This window comes from Mus musculus, chromosome 7, assembly GCF_000001635.26.
Source record: "Mus musculus strain C57BL/6J chromosome 7, GRCm38.p6 C57BL/6J".
Taxonomy (NCBI): Eukaryota; Metazoa; Chordata; class Mammalia; order Rodentia; family Muridae; genus Mus; species Mus musculus.
The window spans coordinates 82,164,879-82,184,301 of NC_000073.6; the positions used below are offsets into that span (position 1 = coordinate 82,164,879).

At 44.6% G+C, this 19,423-nt stretch overlaps 1 protein-coding gene across 11 annotated transcripts in view; it reads left to right on the forward strand.

Moving 5' to 3' along the window:
• The first annotated feature begins 8,929 nt into the window (after positions 1-8,929).
• Sh3gl3 (SH3-domain GRB2-like 3) overlaps positions 8,930-19,423 on the forward strand; it is a 133,613-nt gene continuing 123,119 nt past the window's right edge. For 3 of the 11 annotated variants that reach the window (NM_017400.7, NM_001277954.2, NM_001277955.2), the window contains exon 1: positions 9,918-10,141. In NM_017400.7, coding sequence (NP_059096.3) covers positions 10,097-10,141 — 45 coding nt within the window. In that variant the 5' untranslated portion in view covers positions 9,918-10,096. Of the gene's footprint in view, positions 9,360-9,917; positions 10,142-10,305; positions 10,439-11,155; positions 11,298-19,423 lie in introns of those variants that run through there. The other 8 variants (XM_030242265.1, XM_030242268.1, XM_030242263.1 and 5 more) reach the window with 7 other exon arrangements.

A 19,423-nucleotide genomic window follows, 5' to 3' on the forward strand; every position in this document is an offset into this window, starting at 1 on the left:
CTCAGGTCGGTCACAGATAGGCTGACAGACCCAGATCACGAGGACTACGCATGCTTTTTCACTGAGCATGCTCGGGCAAGGTAGTAAACATGTGGGTTTCACGGGGCCTGGCAATGGGCCAGAGCGCCTTCTTGGCCCATGCGGTCGCACCAGCTCCCGCAGATGTACTCTTGGATTTGGTTTGTGAGAATTTTATTGAGTATTTTGCATTCATATTCATAAGCAAAATTGGTCTGAAGTTCTCTTTCTTTGTTGGGTCTTTGTGTGGTTTATGTATCAGAGTAACTGTAGTTTCATAGAATGAATTAGGTAGTGTTACTTCTGTTTCTGTTTTGTGGAACATTTTGAGGAGTATTGATTAATATTAGCTCTTCCTTGAAGAATTGTAGAATTCTGCACTTAAACTATGTGCCCCTGGGCTGTTTTTTGGTTGGAAGGTTTTTAATGACTGCTTCAATTTCCTTAGGGGTTATGGGACTGTTTGATTAGTTTACCTGATCTTTTTTTTTGGGGGGGAGCAGATTTTGGTTTTGTGAGACACGGTTTCTCTGTGTATCCCTGGCTGTCCTGGAACTCACTCTGTAGACCAGGCTGGCCTCAAACTCAGAAATCTACCTGCCTCTGTTTCCCAAGTGCTGGGATTAAAGGTGTGTTCCACCACTGCTCCGCCTAGTTTATCTGATATTGATTTAACTTTGGTAAGTGGTATCTGTCTAGAAAATCATTCATTTCATCTAGATTTTTCAATATGGACGAATATAGGCTTTTGTAGTAAGATCTGATGTCTTCTTTTAAATTCTTCAATTTTTGTTCTCTGTTTTCATTTCTGATTTTGTTAATTTGGATACTGTCTTTGTACCCTTTAGTTAGTTAGCTAAAGGTTTATCTATCTTTATTGATTTTCTCAAAGAACCAGTTCTTGGTTTTGTTGATTCTTTGTATTGTTTTCTTTGTTTCTAATTGGTTGTTTTCAGCCCTTAGTTTGGCCTATTTCCTGCCCTCTACTGCCCTTGCACCAGGGAGGAGTCACAGAAGCCTAAGGAAACACTGTAACATACAGCACAATACAAACCCAAAACAAAATACACCTTCCTCTCAGCACCTCATGGAACCCTCACAGAACTGACTATATAATGGGACACAAAATAAGCCTTAACAGATACAAAAAGACTGAAATAATCCAATGCATTCCATCAGATCACCATGGACTGCCTGGACTTCAATAACAAAAATAGAACAGAAAGCCCACATGCTCATGGAAACTGAACAACTTTCTACTCAATGACAACTTGGTCATGGAAGAAATTAAAAAAGAAAGAAATTAAAGACTTGCTAGAATTCAGTAAAAATGAAGGCATTTATTGGAGATAATGAAAGCAGTGTTAAGAGGAAAGTTCATAGCACTATGTACCTTCATAAAGAAGTTGGAAGCTGGGTGTGGTGGCACACGCCTTTAATCCCAGCACTTGGGAGGCAAAGGTAGGCAGATTTCTGAGTTTGAGGCCAAGCCTGGACTACAGAGTGAGTTCCAGGACAGCCAGGGCTACACAGAGAAACCCTGTCTCAAAAAACAAACAAACAAACAAACAAAATAAAAAAGAAAGACATTGGAGAGATCCTATAATAGCAACTTAACAGTACACCTGAAAGTGCTAGAACAAAAAGAAGCAAATGCCCTTGATTATTGAACAGGGTATATTGAAATGATCTGTACCTCAAAGTTTTTATACTGGTCTCATCAAAGCCTGTGGGAAGCCACATGTGCCGTTGCAGAGTGGCACTGACTACTGCTGGCCACCACGCATAAGTTTGGACAAACAACCAATGTGTACATATGCAGTAAAGTTTTTTGCAAAGACACTGCCTGGCCCGGGCATGATAATGAGGCTTTGAGAGTATAACCAATCAGATGTGAGACATGCAAATGAGGTATGATAATGAGGCTCTGTGAGGTACAGAGAGAGAGTAGCCAATCAGATGAGGAACATGCAAATGAGGCGTAGTGCATAACCAATCTGGGTGTGAGACATGCCTCTCCTAGGCCTATATAAGCAGCACCAGTACTGGGCTCGGGGTCTTTTAGCCTCTGCAATCAAGCTCTCCCAATAAACGCGTGCAGAAGGATCCTGTTGCAGCATTGTTCTTGCTGATCGAGTCCAGTGCGCGCAAGAAGTGGTGCCGAAAACCCCGGGACAAGAAATATCTTCAGGCACGAGTGAAGACCCCCTGCTACAGGGAGGATTCAGAACTGCATCACGGGGAAGGAGCGGTTAATAAAGGTTCCTGTAAAACAGACTGCTGAGAAGGATCCGGCGTGGATTCAGAACTCTTCAGCTGGGGAGCAGTGTTAATAAAGGTTCCTGCAAAACAGACTGCTGAGAAGGATTCAACTGCGTGGATTCAGAACTCTTCAGCTGAGGAACGGTGGTACCGATAAGTATAAAGAAATTAAGGTAAGTCTCTGAGAGGTATGCTTTCTTACGCAGTGGGTCTGGTAATTGTTGCTGGGTTTGTGTGGGACCAGCTGTTAAGGAAGGGCAGCGACTTTGTAGGAGTACCAGGAAGGCATATCAGAAACAGAGAGAAAGGAAAAAGAAGACGCGCGCAGAAAAATAAGTAACTTAAGAAATATAAAAAGAGAAAAAGAAAGGAAGCTAAAATATAAAGATACAAAGGATAATATAAAATGTAAAGATACAAAGGATAATATAAAGATATAAAGGATAATATAAAAAATGAAGAACAAAAAATTAAGTCAATTTACCTCCTCTCGAGGACTTTGACTAAAGAGGCAGCCTTCATCAAAGGCTTAAAGATAGCTCTCAGGGAAAGAGGAGTAACTATTAGAAGCAGCCACTGTGCAGAATTCCTAGAAGGAGGAGAAAAAATGAAAATAAGCTATTTCAGAGCCCTCCTAGGGACAGACGGAAAACGGGAGACATCCTGCTTCCTCTCTGGCTCCTATGGAAATATTTTTAGCTTCGAATAGGATATCTGTGTTCTATTGTCTGTTTTTGGTGCACCAAATTGTCTATATGTCTGTCAACTCATGTTTGTTTTTGCTTGGATGATTGAATGATTGTTGTTCTGTATTTCATGTTGAAAAATATAAAAAGCAGTCTCAGTCTGCACAGCAAAAATTGACAAGTTAGCTGCACGGTGGCTGGGAGTCAAGTACAGCTGAAAAAGCCCTGCTGAGGGCCGATTGCAAATGGAGCTTTTAAAGGGGCAGGCAGCCTTTTACTTGTAACAGAAGGTTAGCTTAAAATTGGAAACTTAAGGTTGGAGTTATTCTAAACAACATAAGAAAACAGGTGATATGCAAAAGCAGTGTACAAAGGGTAGAAAGAGTAGGTTTGAAAATAAAGTACATATCTTTACAAATAGAAGGAAAACCCTTTCGAGGTATAATGGATACAGGAGGAGATAAAAGCATTATATCTAGTAAGTGGTGGCCTGCTTTTTGGCCTGTTAATCAATCGTCACATAGCTTACAAGGATTAGGATATGAGGCTACCCCAACTATAAATGCAAAATCCTTACAGTGGAAAGATAAAGAAGGAAGGACAGGGCTTTTTCAACCTTATGTACTCCCTTTACCTGTAAACTTATGGGGGAGAGATGTGTTATCAGCTATGAACTTTATACTAACTAATGACTATTCTCAAAAAAGCAAGGAAATGATGAAAGGAATGGGATATATACCTGGACTAGGTCTTGGAAAAAATTTACAAGGTAGAATTTCACCAGTTAAAGCCACAGTAAAAGCAGACAAGAAAGGGCTGGGTTTTTTCTAGGGGCCACTGAAGAGCCTTTGCCCATTCCGTGGCATACGGAGGACACGGTGTAGGTGCCTCAATGGCCTTTACCCTCTGAGAAGTTAAAAGCAGCTAAAGAATTAGTACAAGAACAATTAGACCTGGGACATGTGGAACCCACTCAATCACCCTGGAATACTCCCATTTTTGTTGTAAAGAAAAAGTCAGGTAAATGGAGATTGTTACATGACCTAAGAGCCATTAATGCACAAATGCAAGTTATGGGTCCTGTACAAAAAGGACTCCCCCTACTCTCAGCTCTACCTAAGGATTGGAGAATTATAGTAGTAGATATTAAGGATTGTTTCTTTTCAATACCATTAAATAAGAAAGATAAACCTAGATTTGCATTTACCTTGCCTTCTATTAATCATATGGAGCCTGATAAAAGGTACCAATGGCGGGTAATACCCCAATGTCTTAGTCAGGGTTTCTATTCCTGCAAAAACATCATGACCAAGAAGCAAGTTGGGGAGGAAAGGGTTTATTCGGCTTACACTTCCATACTGCTGTTCATCACCAAGGAAGTCAGGACTGGAACTCAAGCAGGTCAGAAAGCAGGAGCCGATGCAGAGGCCATGGAGGGATGTTCTTTACTGGCTTGCCTCCCCTGGCTTGCTTAGCCTGCTCTCTTATAGAACCCAAGACTACCAGCCCAAAGATGGTCCCACCCACAAGGGGTCTTTCCCCCTTGATCACTAATTGAGAAAATGCCTTAGAGTTGGATCTCATGGAGGCATTTCCTCAACTGAAGCTCCTTTCTCTGTGATAACCCCAGCTGTGTCAAGTTGACACAAAACTAGCCAGTACAATTGACCCCTTGTCAACTTGACACACAAACACATCACTAGTAAGCCTCAACCCTTACATTCTTATTCATCCCCAAGATCTAAATAACTTTAAAATTCCCACAGTCTTTACATATTCTTAAAATTTCAATCTCTTTAAAATAACCATCTCTTTTAAAATCCAAAGTCTTTTTACAATTAAAAGTCTCTTAACTGTGGGCTCCACTAAAACAGTTTCTTCCTTCAAGAGGGAAAATATCAGGGCACAGTCACAATCAAAAGCAAAAGTCAATCTCCAACCGTCCAATGTCTGGGATCCAACTTACGATCTTCTGGGCTCCTCCAAGGGCTTGGGTCACTTCTCCAGCCATGCCTTTTGTAGCACATGCGTCATCCTCTAGGCTCCAGATGCCAGTACTCCACTGCTGCTGCTACTCTTGGTGGTCATCTCATGGTACTGGCATCTCCAAAACACTGCATGACCCCTTCAGTCCTGGGCCATCAATTGCAACTGAGGCTGGACTTTCACCAATGGCCTTCCATGGCCTCTCACAGTGCCAAGCCTCAGCTGCTCTGCTCAACTCCTTCATGCCTTCAAAACCAGTACCACCTGGGTGACCCTTACACATTACCAAGTCCAGCCACAGTACAAGGTACAACTTTGGCTATATCTGGAACACAGCCACTGTGCTCTCAGAAAACACTTCCCTGTAGATGTCACCTCAGTGATGCTGGTCTCTTCTTAATCACCGCTAATTTCTTAGCTCCAGCTAACCAGCATCAATAGTCCCAGTAATGCAAAGTTTTTGCTTTAGTAGTTCTGGTATCTTGTTAATCACAGCTGATTCTTCAGCCCCAGCTAACCAGAACTACAGAATCTTCACAATCAAAACAGTAATGGCCCTGAAAAGAGTCTTTAATTTTCCCTCTGAAATTTCACAAGCCAGGCCTCCATCTTCTGCACTGTTCTCAACATTATCTTCCAAGCTCCTACACAACATCCGACAGAGCTCTTAACAATGGATGGATCTTCAAGCACAAAGTTCCAAAGTCCTTCCACAGTCCTCCCCAAAACATGGTCAGGTTGTCACAGGAATATCCCACTCTGCTGGTACCAATTTGTCTTAGTCAGGGTTTCTATTCCTGCAAAAACATCATGACCAAAAAGCAAGTTGGGGAGGAAAGGGTTTATTCGGCTTACACTTCTATACTGCTGTTGATCACCAAGGAAGTCAGGACTGGAACTCAAGCAGGTCAGAAAGCAGGAGCCGATGCAGAGGCCATGGAGGGATTTACTGGCTTGCCTCCCCTGGCTTGCTTAGCCTGCTCTCTTATAGAACCCAAGACTACCAGCCCAAAGATGGTCCCACCCACAAGGGGCCTTTCCCCCTTGATCACTAATTGAGAAAATGCCTTAGAGTTGGATCTCATGGAGGCATTTCCTCAACTGAAGCTCCTTTCTCTGTGATAACCCCAGCTGTGTCAAGTTGACACAAAACTAGCCAGTACAGTAATCATATAAAATTAGCAAAAAAAAAAAAAAAAAAAAAAAAGAACAAACTTGCTTACTATCTTTAGCTTGATAGTTTAAGACTTGGCTTAAGAGATAATAGGTTAGTATTTCACAACATTAGTTAGGATGCTTTCTTCCCTCTCCATCTCATCTACCCAGGATCTTTGAGGTCATCACCCTGCCCCCAGAGAGATGTGAGTCCATACAACCAAACACAAGAGCTGTCAGTATCCACAGATGCCAAAGCTGGTGCACAGACAATGTACAGAAATGTGGATGCAAGTAACCAGCATTCTATGCACCAGGGGGGAGTCATGGACCATGGGAAAGATGCCTAAGGAAACATTGTATCCAGAGATGGGCAACTTTCCTCGTGCACAGTCCAACCTAAGACATGGGGCCGGGTGGCGATAGGGTTACCCTATGACAGGTAAGGCTGTGACATTAGAGGAACGACCTAAAACAGGAGCCACAGCGGATGGGCATAATTGCACAGGCCTAGTCCAGCCTCATTTTATTAAAACAAACAGGGGGAGATGTGGGAAGCCACATGTGCCATTGTGAGTGGCACTGACTACTGCTGGCCACCACGCATAAGTTTGGACAAACAACCAATGTGTACATATGCAGTAAAGTTTTTTGCAAAGACACTGCCTGGCCCGGGCATGATAATGAGACTTTGAGAGTATAACCAATCAGATGTGAGACATGCAAATGAGGTATGATAATGAGGCTCTGTGAGGTACAGAGAGAGAGTAGCCAATCAGATGAGGAACATGCAAATGAGGCGTAGTGCATAACCAATCTGGGTGTGAGACATGCCTCTCCTAGGCCTATATAAGCAGCACCAGTTCTGGGCTCGGGGTCTTTTAGCCTCTGCAATCAAGCTCTCCCAATAAATGCGTGCAGAAGGATCCTGTTGCAGCGTCGTTCTTGCTGATCGAGTCCGGCGAGCGCAAGAAAAGCCTAAAAGTTATCTGCTCTCCAGTGCTTTGCTCACATTGTGACCCTGTCTATTGCTTCTTATATCTGAGAGTTTTGCTTTACAGGCTAAAGCTATCTGCTCTCCAGTGCTTTGTCCACCTGTGACCCTGTCTGTTGCTTCTTATATCTGAGAGTTTTGCTTTGCATGCTTCAAAACTGTTGTGTTCTGTCATTTTTTGATTGTCATGTCATCAGTGTTTACCCCTTTTATCTAAATAAAAGAACTATTTCATCCTATTAGCAGTTCTTTTGATTTTCAATATTTATATCCCAACTTTTTATATATGCTCCATATATCTTAATTGATGCATTATTTTTGTTAGTGGCTATTAATTTTATGAAATAATAGGTTTCATTGTAATATTTCATACATGTGTAAAATGTACTTTCATCATATTTAGTCCCCATTACCCTGTTCAATAGTCAAGAGCATTTGAATATGGCCTCTAAACAGAAGCTCTACAACCTTGGGTAGCTGAGGGGTAATGATGCTGTGAAGAGCAAGCCTTGAGATGGCCAATGTGGTTTAAGCTAACTGCAAGGCCACTACTCCTAGCTTGAATCACACTATTTCAAACCTCTGCTGTACATATGTAAAGTGTAAAAATCTTCAAGACACTATTTGATCATAGTAGCAAAAGTCTAACATACATTGAATTAAAAGCTCTTAACAAGACAAAAGTAGTTTAAAAATTTTTTTTAAATAACATTTGGACCAAAAAAGAAACCAAAAGAATGGTCAAAAATTGTTTCTATAAAACAAGTAGAACATTCATGTTTTTTATAAAGGCAAGGCACAAAATCCAAGTCCTTGTTAGCTCAATATCTGCTTGTTATAAATAACAAAGAGTAAAGTGGGTAGAATATGTAAATGCTTTTATAAGAGAAGGATCCCTGAGTTTAAAAATGATAAACAATCTACAAGTCTGCATTTGAATAAACCAAGAAGATAGATTTCCACAATTGATTTCCATGTAAGGAAACTTAACTATTCTATTGTAATGGTTAGCTTTGCTTATCAACTTGACAGGATTTGGAGTCACCTAGGAGACACACTTCTGGATGCGCCCATGAGGGAGTTTTCAGAGAGCTTTAACAGGAAGGAAAACCTCCCTGAATGGCTGCCATTATCTCATGGCTGGGGCCCAAGACTGAACAGAAAGGGATGAAGGAGATAATGAGTTAGTAATAGAGTTTCTTCTCCCTGCTCACTGACTGTAGATGCAGTGTGACCAGCTGCATCATGGCCCCCATGATCCCATAGCCTCCCACCCACTGGAATTTGCCCCACTCCCCATGGTGGAAAGGTCCATTCAAATTGGGATTTACCCCTCAAATCAGAACAAACCCAAATGAAATCTGCACAAACCTAATAGATCTACCAGCCATGGAAGAATGCCAGTCACCAACTTCAAAAAGAACCTGACTCCTCAAGGGGGCACGGGTTGAGGCTGTGCCGTTTAAACTTCTATTGGGCACAGAGGTCAGCAGCTGAACATCTCCTACCCAGCCACAGACTAGTCCAGGACAAGGGAGACCATCTTCCCCTAAACCTTTAGTGGGGATGGGATAGCAGAGGAGACTGGGCATTTTGCTGTGGTCACCACTGTCACACCACCTACCTCTGTCTGGTGTCAGTAAGCCCTTGGCTAACTAGGACAAAGAGTGTTGAGTCACATTTAGTAACCTTGTCCCACCACTCATGCTTGTTAAGATGGCCACATCTTCTCCCATATCAGAGGCAGGGCACTGTTGACACCACACTTTCCTAGTCATTGTGAGCAAACCTAGGCATAGAGAGCTGTAGGTGTTCACCCTGTCACACTAGGGTGAAGCTCTGAGGAGTCAGGCAGGCCTGGGAGGCAGGCGCTGAGGCTTCTGGAGACATGCCAGAGCCAAATAGAAGCCCGGATACAGGTGTGAACTGCAAGTGCTCAGGACGACAGGAGTGTTGATGATCCCAGACCCGGTGACGCCGGGAAGCGTCCACAGAATGTCATTTCTTTTAGGTAGAGACTGAAAGTTGCACAGTGTTCGTGTCGGTGTGAAGCATTGCTGAAATGGATTGAAGACATTAGGAGCCACGGGGCCTTTGAAAGGTCAGATTCAGGGAAAATAGTAGACGTGTTGGTGGCACACGAATTAATGCAAAGCTCCTTTTCTGTGACTGGGTTCTGTTCAGTGAGGACCTCTAGACCCCGTGGAAAGGATCTTGTATAAAGGACTCTCCTGGAGACCAGTCTGAACAATTCTCTGGTAAGTAGTGGAACGGAAGGTCCTGTTTTTGGTATGTTGTAGACTGGCTCTTGGTGTGCCTGGTAAGAAGAGGCTCAGCTCACATAACTCTCTCCCAGGGAGCCCCAAACCGCTCCGGCAGACTGGCTAAGAACACAAGTAACTTCTCACAAGCAGGTTTCTCCGTCTAACTACAGTTCCCGGTTCCTCTAGTGTTTCTTCTCTCCTTGAGAACACATCCCAGCGTCCCTTCCTCACAACACACGTCTATCTAAAGCTCTCAGGGATGGGGTTTGGGGAGGGGAGATCTTGCTACCAGTGAGTAAAACCAGGTTTTCCACCAAGTCCCTGAAGAGCAGAGAGACCTCGCGTCCAGAACAATCACAGAGCCAGCTGTATCCCAAGTCTTCCGAAAGAAGTCCTGAGAGGCTCTCCTTATCCCAGGGACATCCCACGGCCAGCCCTTCCACTGGTCCTCTTCTTGGCTCAAGAGCTCCTGGTCGCCACGCAACAATGAAGCGTGGGCGGTCCTAGAAGCTTCATTTGCATGCTGCCGAGGCTCGACCAATGGGCTGCGTTGGGGCCTCGAAACACGGTGTTGCTATCTGCGCGAGCGCCTGTGCCAGTGTGACAGCGCCGTGGCCGTGGCCGTGGCCGTGGGGCGCGCGGGGACCGCCCGGGGTGCCCGCTCCGCTCAGCGTCCGGGCCGCGTGGCCCGGCGGAGCCCCGAGACCACCCCCGGGCGGGGCGCCGCCGCGATGTCGGTGGCTGGGCTCAAGAAGCAGTTCCACAAAGCCAGCCAGGTAGGGAGGCGCGCGCGAGGGGTTTCTGGAGGCGGCGTCCCCAAGGGGTTGCGGGCCATGGACTCGGGGTCTTCATCGGCTTCCTTCGGACTGGGTTTCTGGTCGGCTAGGAGGGCGCGGGGGGCGAGTAGCGGTCGCGCGCTCTGGGCTGCGCGTGTTGGTGCCTCCTCCCCCGAGTCTCGGGTCTCCCGCTGCGCCCTGGCGGTTGTAAATCTGAGCAGTTCGGCTGGCAAGGGATCGGAGGTGGTGGGCTTGGGGATGTGCGCCCGGAGGAGAGCTTTTGGGACCAAGACCGTGGTAGGCCTCCCTCCTGCCCCGGAATCTCTCGTCTGTCCGTTGGGACCCCCACCCCCACCCCCCGCACCCAGGACGCTCTTCTTGCGCCCTGGCTGGGACCCGGCAGTCTCTGTTTTGGCTTTCCAGGGGTTGGGGCTCATCGCTGTGGTCCTTCCCTTGCCGGCCGTCTTCACTGGGTTGGTTCGAGGTTGGCACCAGGCTCCTGCTCTCTCAAAGAGACAGTGTGATGAGGAGACCCAAAACACACACGTAAACAAACCGAGCTAGACACGCCTCCGCGGAAGAGGATGGCAGGTGATTCAGTGGGGGCTTCATGGGAAGCTTCCAGGAGGTGAAGACAGGGCATTTGGGGATTAAGCTTGAGAAAGGATTGTGTCTATGGATTGTTATAGGAAAAGGAGGGCTTTCTGAGCAGAGGAATCTGGAAACAGGGACACAGGAAAGTGTGTGTGTGTGTGTGTCACAAGCAAATTTGCTTTCTAACACTATACTCTTCACCAATGGTAGAGCCTATGTTGTAAAACCTGTTCACCAGCACCTGCGGAATTGTTGCCCTGCCCTCATTTCTTTCCCAGCCTCAGTTTTGCTGAAACCCAGGTGGACTTCATTGCATCTTAAGTCCACGTCGGTGGCGATGTCCCACTCAGGCTTTTCCTTCATATCGATCTTGAGATTGCAGCTGGCCTTAGAAAAATCTTTTTTTTTTTTCTATTCCAGGCGGAAAGACACTGCTAGTCCCTAAGTCACAGCTGGTCCACAAGGAAGCTAAGTGATGGCTGTTCTCAGCAGGGGACATAGGGCAGACAGTGATGCTATTCAGGATGTTAGAAATCCTGGAGGAGAAATCCTGAAATGCTGGGTGAGAGCAGAGATGGTGGATTCGTTGTTGTTTCTATAGTACTTACAAAAGTCTGTGGGATATTTCAGTTGTTACTGGCCTTTGGGCCATTGGCATATCTTATTCTGGAGTGTCTAAGTGATTTTGGGGAAATTCCAATTAAAATGAACATTTTAAAAAGGGAGAGCTGAGGCTAGTGGAGTCGCACACAGTAGTATATAAAGAGAGACTCTAGGGGGTGCTACACTCACCACAGGCACTGGCCACATTTGGACAGTGTTTTAGCCCAGTGCTTGATGAGTAGTGAGCACTTTATAAATGTATGTGTAATAAATGGACAATAGTGGGTTCAGAAGCAATAACTGCTATCACAAGATCATGGGAGGGGGCAGTCGAGTCATACAGAGGGTGGGTAAGCTGTCAGCTTCTACTTCTTTGGTAATGCTAGAGCAGCCAGGAGACCCAGAGTCTCTGTGGGCAAGGCCATGCTAGAGTAACTGCTGGACATGATTGTTACATTGTCGTGCTTAGCCCTAGCAGAAAATGAGGCGCTTGCTCTCTCTCTTTCTCCCCCCCCCTTCTTGGATATGGACTTTATAGGAGCAGCCTTGTGATCACACAGACTGAGTCCTTAGGCGCTTCAGGATGGCTTCTGACCATGGAGCAGAGTGGGTGGTTGAAATCATTGGACTTTACTGGATTTGGGGAAGTATACTGTGTCAGGAGGCTTGGTTCTATTCTTTACAATCAATCAAATCAAACTAGCAGGAGGCCTTCCAGGGGTCACCATTGTCCTTGGGGCAGGTGTGTTCTTACCCAGGCTCTATGCTTTTCCTGCCTGTCTCTGAAATATTTCGTACTTCATTTGACCAGAGAGAGTTTACATACTCTCTCTGGACTTACCAACATGGTGTGGTTAAGAGTACCTGACAGATAAGTTTCAAACCTGTTCTAGATATTTCCGTACTTCCCGCTCTTCTCTCCCCCACATCCAGGTCTTACATAGCCCACCCTAGCCTCAGAGCGGCTACACGGCCAAGCGTGATTGCAAGCTTCTGGGGCCCCACTTCTATCCCTCCAGGGCCCAGGATACAAGAGGGAGCACTCTGCCCAGTTTACACTGAGCTGAGGACTGAACCCAGGGCTCCACACATGCCAGGCAAACACTCTCCTGTCTGAGCCGCATCCCCACCCTCAGACTTCTAGAAGTCTTTCTTAGAAATTATGCAGTACAACCAGCTTGGAGAAATTAGGTTTTGTTTAATTTAATACAAGGGAGCAGAGTAATAAAGAATGCCAGATGTCCTCCAACAGTGTCTCCACAGCGGGCTTTAATTCATTTGGAGCTTTCCCGGGGCAGGGAAAGGGAGTCCCGAATGACATCAGTGGCTAATAATTCCCAGGGATTCAAGGCTGGCTCCTTGCCATGATCAGTTCTGCAACCTTGGAAATGTGACTTAACCCAACTTGGCCTCCTTGGCTTTCTCTCTGCATGATGTATGAGAGGATTCAGAGGTCAGGTCCCTGTGATAAACTTGATCGCACAATGTCTGCAAAACTCTTGTGTATGTGTGTGTGTGTGTGTGTGTGTGTGTGCGTGTGCACACACGTGTGCTATGTAGTGTGTGGGCGTCTGAGGAGGCCAGAAGGGAGCACTGGATCCCCTGGAGCTAATAGGGTTCTAGGTAGTTTTGAACCACCCAGTGTGATTACTGAGAACTGAGCACTGTATGAACTGTGTCCACTGGGCTGGAAGAGCAAAGAGCTTCTAATCATAGAACCATCTCTCCAGTCCCTTGATTGTACACTTAAATAAGCTGCATAGTATGTGAGTTGTACATATGCAGGCGCGCGCACTCACACACACACACACACACACACACACACACACACACGTGTACGTATACGTACCCACACATGCACACACAAGCAGGTACACACATGCATAAAAGAGAGAGAACATCCATCCATCTAGATATTGTGTATGTGTATCTCAGTTCTGAAATCCTTAAATATTTTACTTAAAATGTTTCAGACAAAGACAAAGACAATAGGGACCTTTTGGAAGTAAGGGAGTCTGGACCATGGCAGAGTAAAATGACTGAATGCCCTGGCTACCTGCCCCTCCTTTCCTGACCCTTTCCCTGTCATTGAGGAACAGAGCCCTTGGTTTCCCAGAAAATGAGCTGTCAGCCCTGGACATGATGCCTCATTGTGCCAGGTTTCTTGAGTTTGTCACTAAACACTTTTCAAACTCTTTACCAAAGTTTTAAATAGAACCAGTTGTTCTGCAGGGCTGAGAGTGGAGTTGGTGGAAAGCAATGCAGAGTTCAGAGCTGCCCCTGTGGCTTCTTGCTAAGTACAGCACACAAGCAATAAAGAGATGCTCTGGTCATGCATCTATGTGCTCATCCACTGAGTCTGGGTGCTCGGGCCTGGATGCTCTCCTAACAGCTGCGTTCTTTTCATTCCAGGACCTTCTGACCTCCCAGGGGCTTGAGTCATAGTCCCATGGAAGCCCAGGAACCAGTATCATTTCTGTCTCTCCTCTCCTAAGTCTTGTAGGCCCCATGTTGAATTTACTTCTTTGAGCTTTTATTGTGACATGACCTAACAACATCGTAGGAGATGAGGAAGCCCTTAAGTTAGCTTTTTGGTAACGCAATCTTTCTCTTTTAATGCATCAAGTTCAAAAAGGCTGAGTGTCCATAAGGTCCATGTGTCCCTGACATATCCCCCTGCAGACACTGCCTGTGCAGGCTGGCCATTTATGGGCAAATGCTTCAGGGGAAGATGGCCCTGGTGAGTGATAAGCTGCTCTAGGGAGACAATGAATGTCTTTTGTTTCACTTTCTCATTAGAGAAAAAGATAAAAATGCACTTTGAAAAATCCATAATGATTTATTCTTTCTCTTAGATGCATTGGAAAATATATTAAAGATCAGACATTCTTGCTATCTTTTCACACAGACTGTTTGACAAATTAATTCATAAATCTGAACTCTTTGGTTTGAAAGCCGGGGTCCTAGAGTGGATGTCTAAACCAAACTGATTAGGAGTTTGTTGTTTTGTTTTGTTTTTGTTTTTGTTTTAAATAACTAAAAGATCCAATATAACTCAAACATTCTTTACATTTCCTTCTATAAAGTAAAAATATTACCCAGGGTGTCCTTTGTGATTTAGCTGTAAAGCACACTGGAAACCAGAGTTTCTCCCTGGTTAGATGAGCTTTTTAGTTTTATTAAGTACGTTGAATGCAATTGTATTTTCCAACACTAAGTATGTGGAGGGGTGTGTGCCGTGTGGGGACAGGATGACCCGGAAACTAAAGTCCTTAGGAGACAGAATGGATAGAATACTTTACTCAGCTAAGTGGTAGGTAAACATATGGTGGATGTTGGAGCTCAGCAGAGTGTGGGCAGTTAGATTGTGCGCACCTCTGTGTTCCTGACATCGGGAAGTGCATGGGCTGGGAGGGGTTCATCCTGGAGCTGCCTTTAGACTCCTGCTGTTGGTGCCCCTCTGAAACAGCCTTTTGTTGGCCCTTCCCTTGTAGCTGCCCAGCTCCTCACAGGCAGACTGCAGTGCCCACCTGCAGGCCTCCAGGCCACTCATGGTGGCATCATTCACCCAGTTCCTTGTTCTCTTTCCTTTTCAGTTTCATGCAACCTAGTGTGGTCCCTAATTCTTTATATAGGTGAGGATTTCTGACCCTCACCTCCACAGTGCTGGGGTTATAGGCCTGTGCCATCTTGCATGGTCCCGGAATACCCCTCTCTTCAGTGTTGACTCTTGTTGCTTTCCTGGGTTGCTCTCTGCCAGTCGGTCGGTAGCAGAACTGTGGCTGTTTCAGGCTCTGTGACTTGGGTCCTCCCTGGTGAATCTGATAGGTGAGGCATAGCTCCTCATTCCTGTCTCTGCTCTGGGCCACACTTCAGTAGTCCAGAGGTCCTGTTTGCTCATGTGTGGGTGTTTTTCTGCTTCTCTTTGTGTAACAAGGAACAAAATACAGGTGGCTAGTTGCTTTACGGTGCCTCCCAATCCTCTCATTTTCATTGTCGAAGGGGCTTTGGGCCTGTAGCAGCATCTCTCTTCACATTTCTTTTCTCTCGAGTCATTCTTATCAACATGTAGATATGAGTTCTCCTATCTCAAAAAAAGAGAAAATTCTCCTTTGGCCGAGCCCCTCCCTCGCCTCTCTTTGTATCCCCTCTCTCTTATCAGCAGGTACACTCCATCTTGGCTTCTGTCACACACTTTCTTTTCAGGCCATTCCAACTGAGTTGTCTCCTGTGCTTTGAGGCCATGCATGTTTGGGTCTTAAGTGTCCTTCAGTCTGATAGTCACTTCCACACTGGAACTCTGTGTAGCATTTGACCCATTGCCTGAGGATAGCACCTGCCAGAGTTCTTCCAAGTTCAATCAGCCAGCTGATCCTCCGGTCTCCGTTAATAGCTCTTCATCCTTCGACTGCACAGCTCTGCTCCACGCTTGTGCTCCGGCTCCTGTTTTCTAGACTTGCACTCTTTCGAGGAGGCTTGCCCACATTTAAATACAGTATGTCCTCTGATGAATCTCAACATCGTATTTCTGCTTCAGACATAAATCAGTGCTACCTTCCTCTCAGACACTAGGGTTGAGATGGGAGAACGGGAACTTTTGTCTGTGTCCTCTTGCCTTTTCTACTGGTGATCTCAGATGTCTGCTCAGTCTCTTAAGTAAAACAAAGCGCATCACATGAGTTTATTGGCGTGCTCTTCCTCCTGGCTTTGCTCTGAAAGTGTATCCTTAATTTAATGGCTGTTCTCCGTCACTGCTGATGCTGATCTGCTGATCTACTCTGGTCATTTTCCCTGCCCCCCCAGCCTCCCCCCCACTCCCCGGCTGCAGTAGCTTCCTAACACATTGTTAGACCTCTGTGTCTGCCCTCCTACGTACATCTGTTCACTCATGGTGCCAGGATGCTCTTCCAAAGATACAGCTCGAGAAAGCAGAAGACTGAAAACGCTGGAGAAGACAGGAAGCTATCTGTTGGTGGGAATATATTTTTTAAAAGCCACTGTAGAGAACAGTGTGGAGCTCTTATGTTATCCCCTTCTGGGTGTATAACCAAAGGAAGCAAAAGCAGTGTGCTTAAGAGTCACTTGCACATCTGTGCTTATTGTGGAGTTGGTCACAAGAGCTGTAGAATCAACCTAGGCACTTCTCAGTGCGTGGATGGATAAAGGAAATGTGACACACAATGGATTATTATACAACCACAAAGAAGAAATAAAGTCCTGTCAACTGTAGTTAAAAAAAAAAGACGTAACTGTAGTGTATTTTGTTAAGTGAAATAGAAAAGCAGGTTCATGCTGTATCCACTGAAATACCATATAAATTCAATGAATATGTTCAGTTAATATATGCTATAACAGAACCATCTCTAAGGCCGTGTTAGTCTAGTGACATGTCTTCATTGGCTTCTATGTGAATATAAAAATAAAGCTAACTTAAAATGTTAGTTTTCACTCTGCTAGTTTCTTTGCTCTTATGTCTGTCTGATATTAATTTAACTAATCAGCTTTGCTTTGATTTTAGCCTGCCTATAATCCAATATTTGAAGTATGTTGCTTGGTCAAAGTGCAGTCAGAGTTTGTGTTGGTTGTTTTGCTATGACAAAACACCCAGTAGAGACTATTCAAGAAAGGAAAGGTTAAGTTTTGGCTCACAGTTTCAGAGGGAGTTCAGTTTCTCAGGAGACAAGCATGGTGGTCGGAATGGTTCCTTCTATAGTGGTAGAAGCAGTGGAAGGCAGACACTCACATGGTGCCAGCCAGGAGCAGGTCCAGAACCCTAGATGATTGGCACTTTCGAGGGCAAAGCCTCCAGTGACCCACTTCTACCAGCCTGGCCTGACTTCCTAAAGTTTCCATAGCCTTCCAAACACACTGCAGTTTGAGGGTAAAGTATTTAAAACTGAGGGGAACATTCAAATTCAAACCCTAACTGTCATACTTCATTAATATGCTCTTCCAGTCTGTTGTTTAAGTGCTATATTTAGGCCATTTACATTTAATGTAATTATTTACATGTTTTGACTAAAGGCTGCCATTTTACTTATTTTTATTTGTTGGCTCTGTTTTAAATTTATTTTCTTTTTAACTTCACCTTTCGCTGTGTTAAAGATTATTTAAATTCTTTCTGGTGTTTTCATACGGATTTTTTTATAGATTGATAATGACTACTATAAATGTAAACAACTCATCACAGTATACCAATATTGTCATTTTAACAGTTAAAAATGAATATAGAAAACTTCCTTCCCTTTAATTCCCATCTCTTCCTGATTTGCAGTATAATTACATTAATTACATCCCCTCCTCACGAGCGGCACATGAAGCACTGTTATAATTTGTTCTTTAACCGTCAAAGTCATTTAAAAATCTCAAGGGGAGAAGCATTTTCTTTGCTTACTGAGTTCTGTCTTCCTTTCTGAGGTTCCAAGTTTCTTTTTATTATTTCCTTTCTTTGTTTAGAGAACTTATTTTTCAGCCATTCTGTCAGTGTAAGGGGCTGGTGGCAAGCTCTTCATTGTCTTTGAACTGGGAATGGCTTTCGTTTTCCTTTACTGCTGCAGGATTTTTGCTGTGAATGGATGACCTGTAGTGGTGGTTCTTGCTGATTGTGGAAACTGTTGTATTACTTTCTTCTGACTTCCATGATGTGAAATTAAATAAGCAGGAAGCCATCAGCTGAGGCTGAGCTTTGAATTCCTGCATGAGCCACACCGTTACAGCTCACACCAAATCCATCCCAGAGTACAATGCCAAGACTTTAGCCAGCCACAAACAGACAGCACACTTTGCATTGCCAAACAAGGAAGCTGCCGGTCTGACTTGTCATCTGGCTGCTGTGTTTTGCTTTGAAAGCTCAGCTCACACTGTGGGGAAGCATCTCTGCCCCACCTCTCCTGGTCCTGAGTGCTGCTGCCCTGTTGTTCCTGCCTCAAAGGTGTTTTATTCTTCCATTTCTTGACATTTTTATATATGAACTGTATAAAATGGATGGGTTTCACTGTGAGATTTCTCATACACATATAAAACAATGGGTTTTAATTGTTTCCCCCATCTTCCCTCCTCCCTTCCCCCAAATGGTCCTTCTGCTTTCATGTCTCTTTTAAGTCTAGCTTTTTGCTCGTATAAGAAGAGAAATTTACTTTTTTCTGTCTGCCTTAACATGAGGATCTCTAGCTCTACTTACTTTCCTGATAATGGAATAATTTTATTTCTTCTGTGGCTGAATAAAACCCCATGGGATGTGTGTATCACATTTCCTGTTTTCAGTCTTCTGTCATTGGATACTTCCTAGACTGGTTCTGTGTAGATATTTTTGTGGCATGTGAACCCAGAGTCCTTTGTGAATATAGACCTGGCAACAGTCTATTTGGATCCTATAGCAGGTCAGTTTTAAGTTTTGTTGAGCAACCTTCATAGTGATATGTATAGTACCCGGACCAATTTACATATCCACCAATGACATGTTAGGGTTCTCCTCCCCTGCTGACTCTTCACACCTTCATCAGCTCTTGTGGTCATTTCTTTTCTTGACAATGAAATTTTCTTTTCATTTCTTTCTGAGTAGGATGAGGTGGAAACTAACTGTAGGCTTTATCTGCATTTCCCTGGTGGCTAAGGATGAGTGAACACTTTTCATCTTGGTATCTGTGTCAAGTTAATCTCTTGACTGTGAGTTCTGATCTGGTACAGTCTGAGTCACTTAGGTGTTATTTGGTTTCTTTAGGTTTTTTTGTTTGTTTGTTTGTTTTGTTTTGTTTGTTTGTTTTTTGAGATAGGGTTTCTCTGTATAGCCCTAGCTGTCCTGGAACTCACTCTGTAGACCAGGCTGGCCTCCAACTCAGAAATCTGCCTGTCTCTGCCTCCCAAGTGCTGGGATTAAAGGCGTGTGCCACCACTGCCTGGCTGGTTTCTTTAGTTTTAAGATGTTTGATTATGGTTTGTCTTGGTGCAGGTTTCATCTTTATCCTGTTGGCTGTTTACTTGGCTTGTTGAGTCAGTAGGCTGTGTCTTGTGCCAAATTTGGAATTTTCACTTGCCATCTTTGAGAGTTTAACAGCCCCGTTCCCTTTCTCCTTTCCTTCTGGGGCT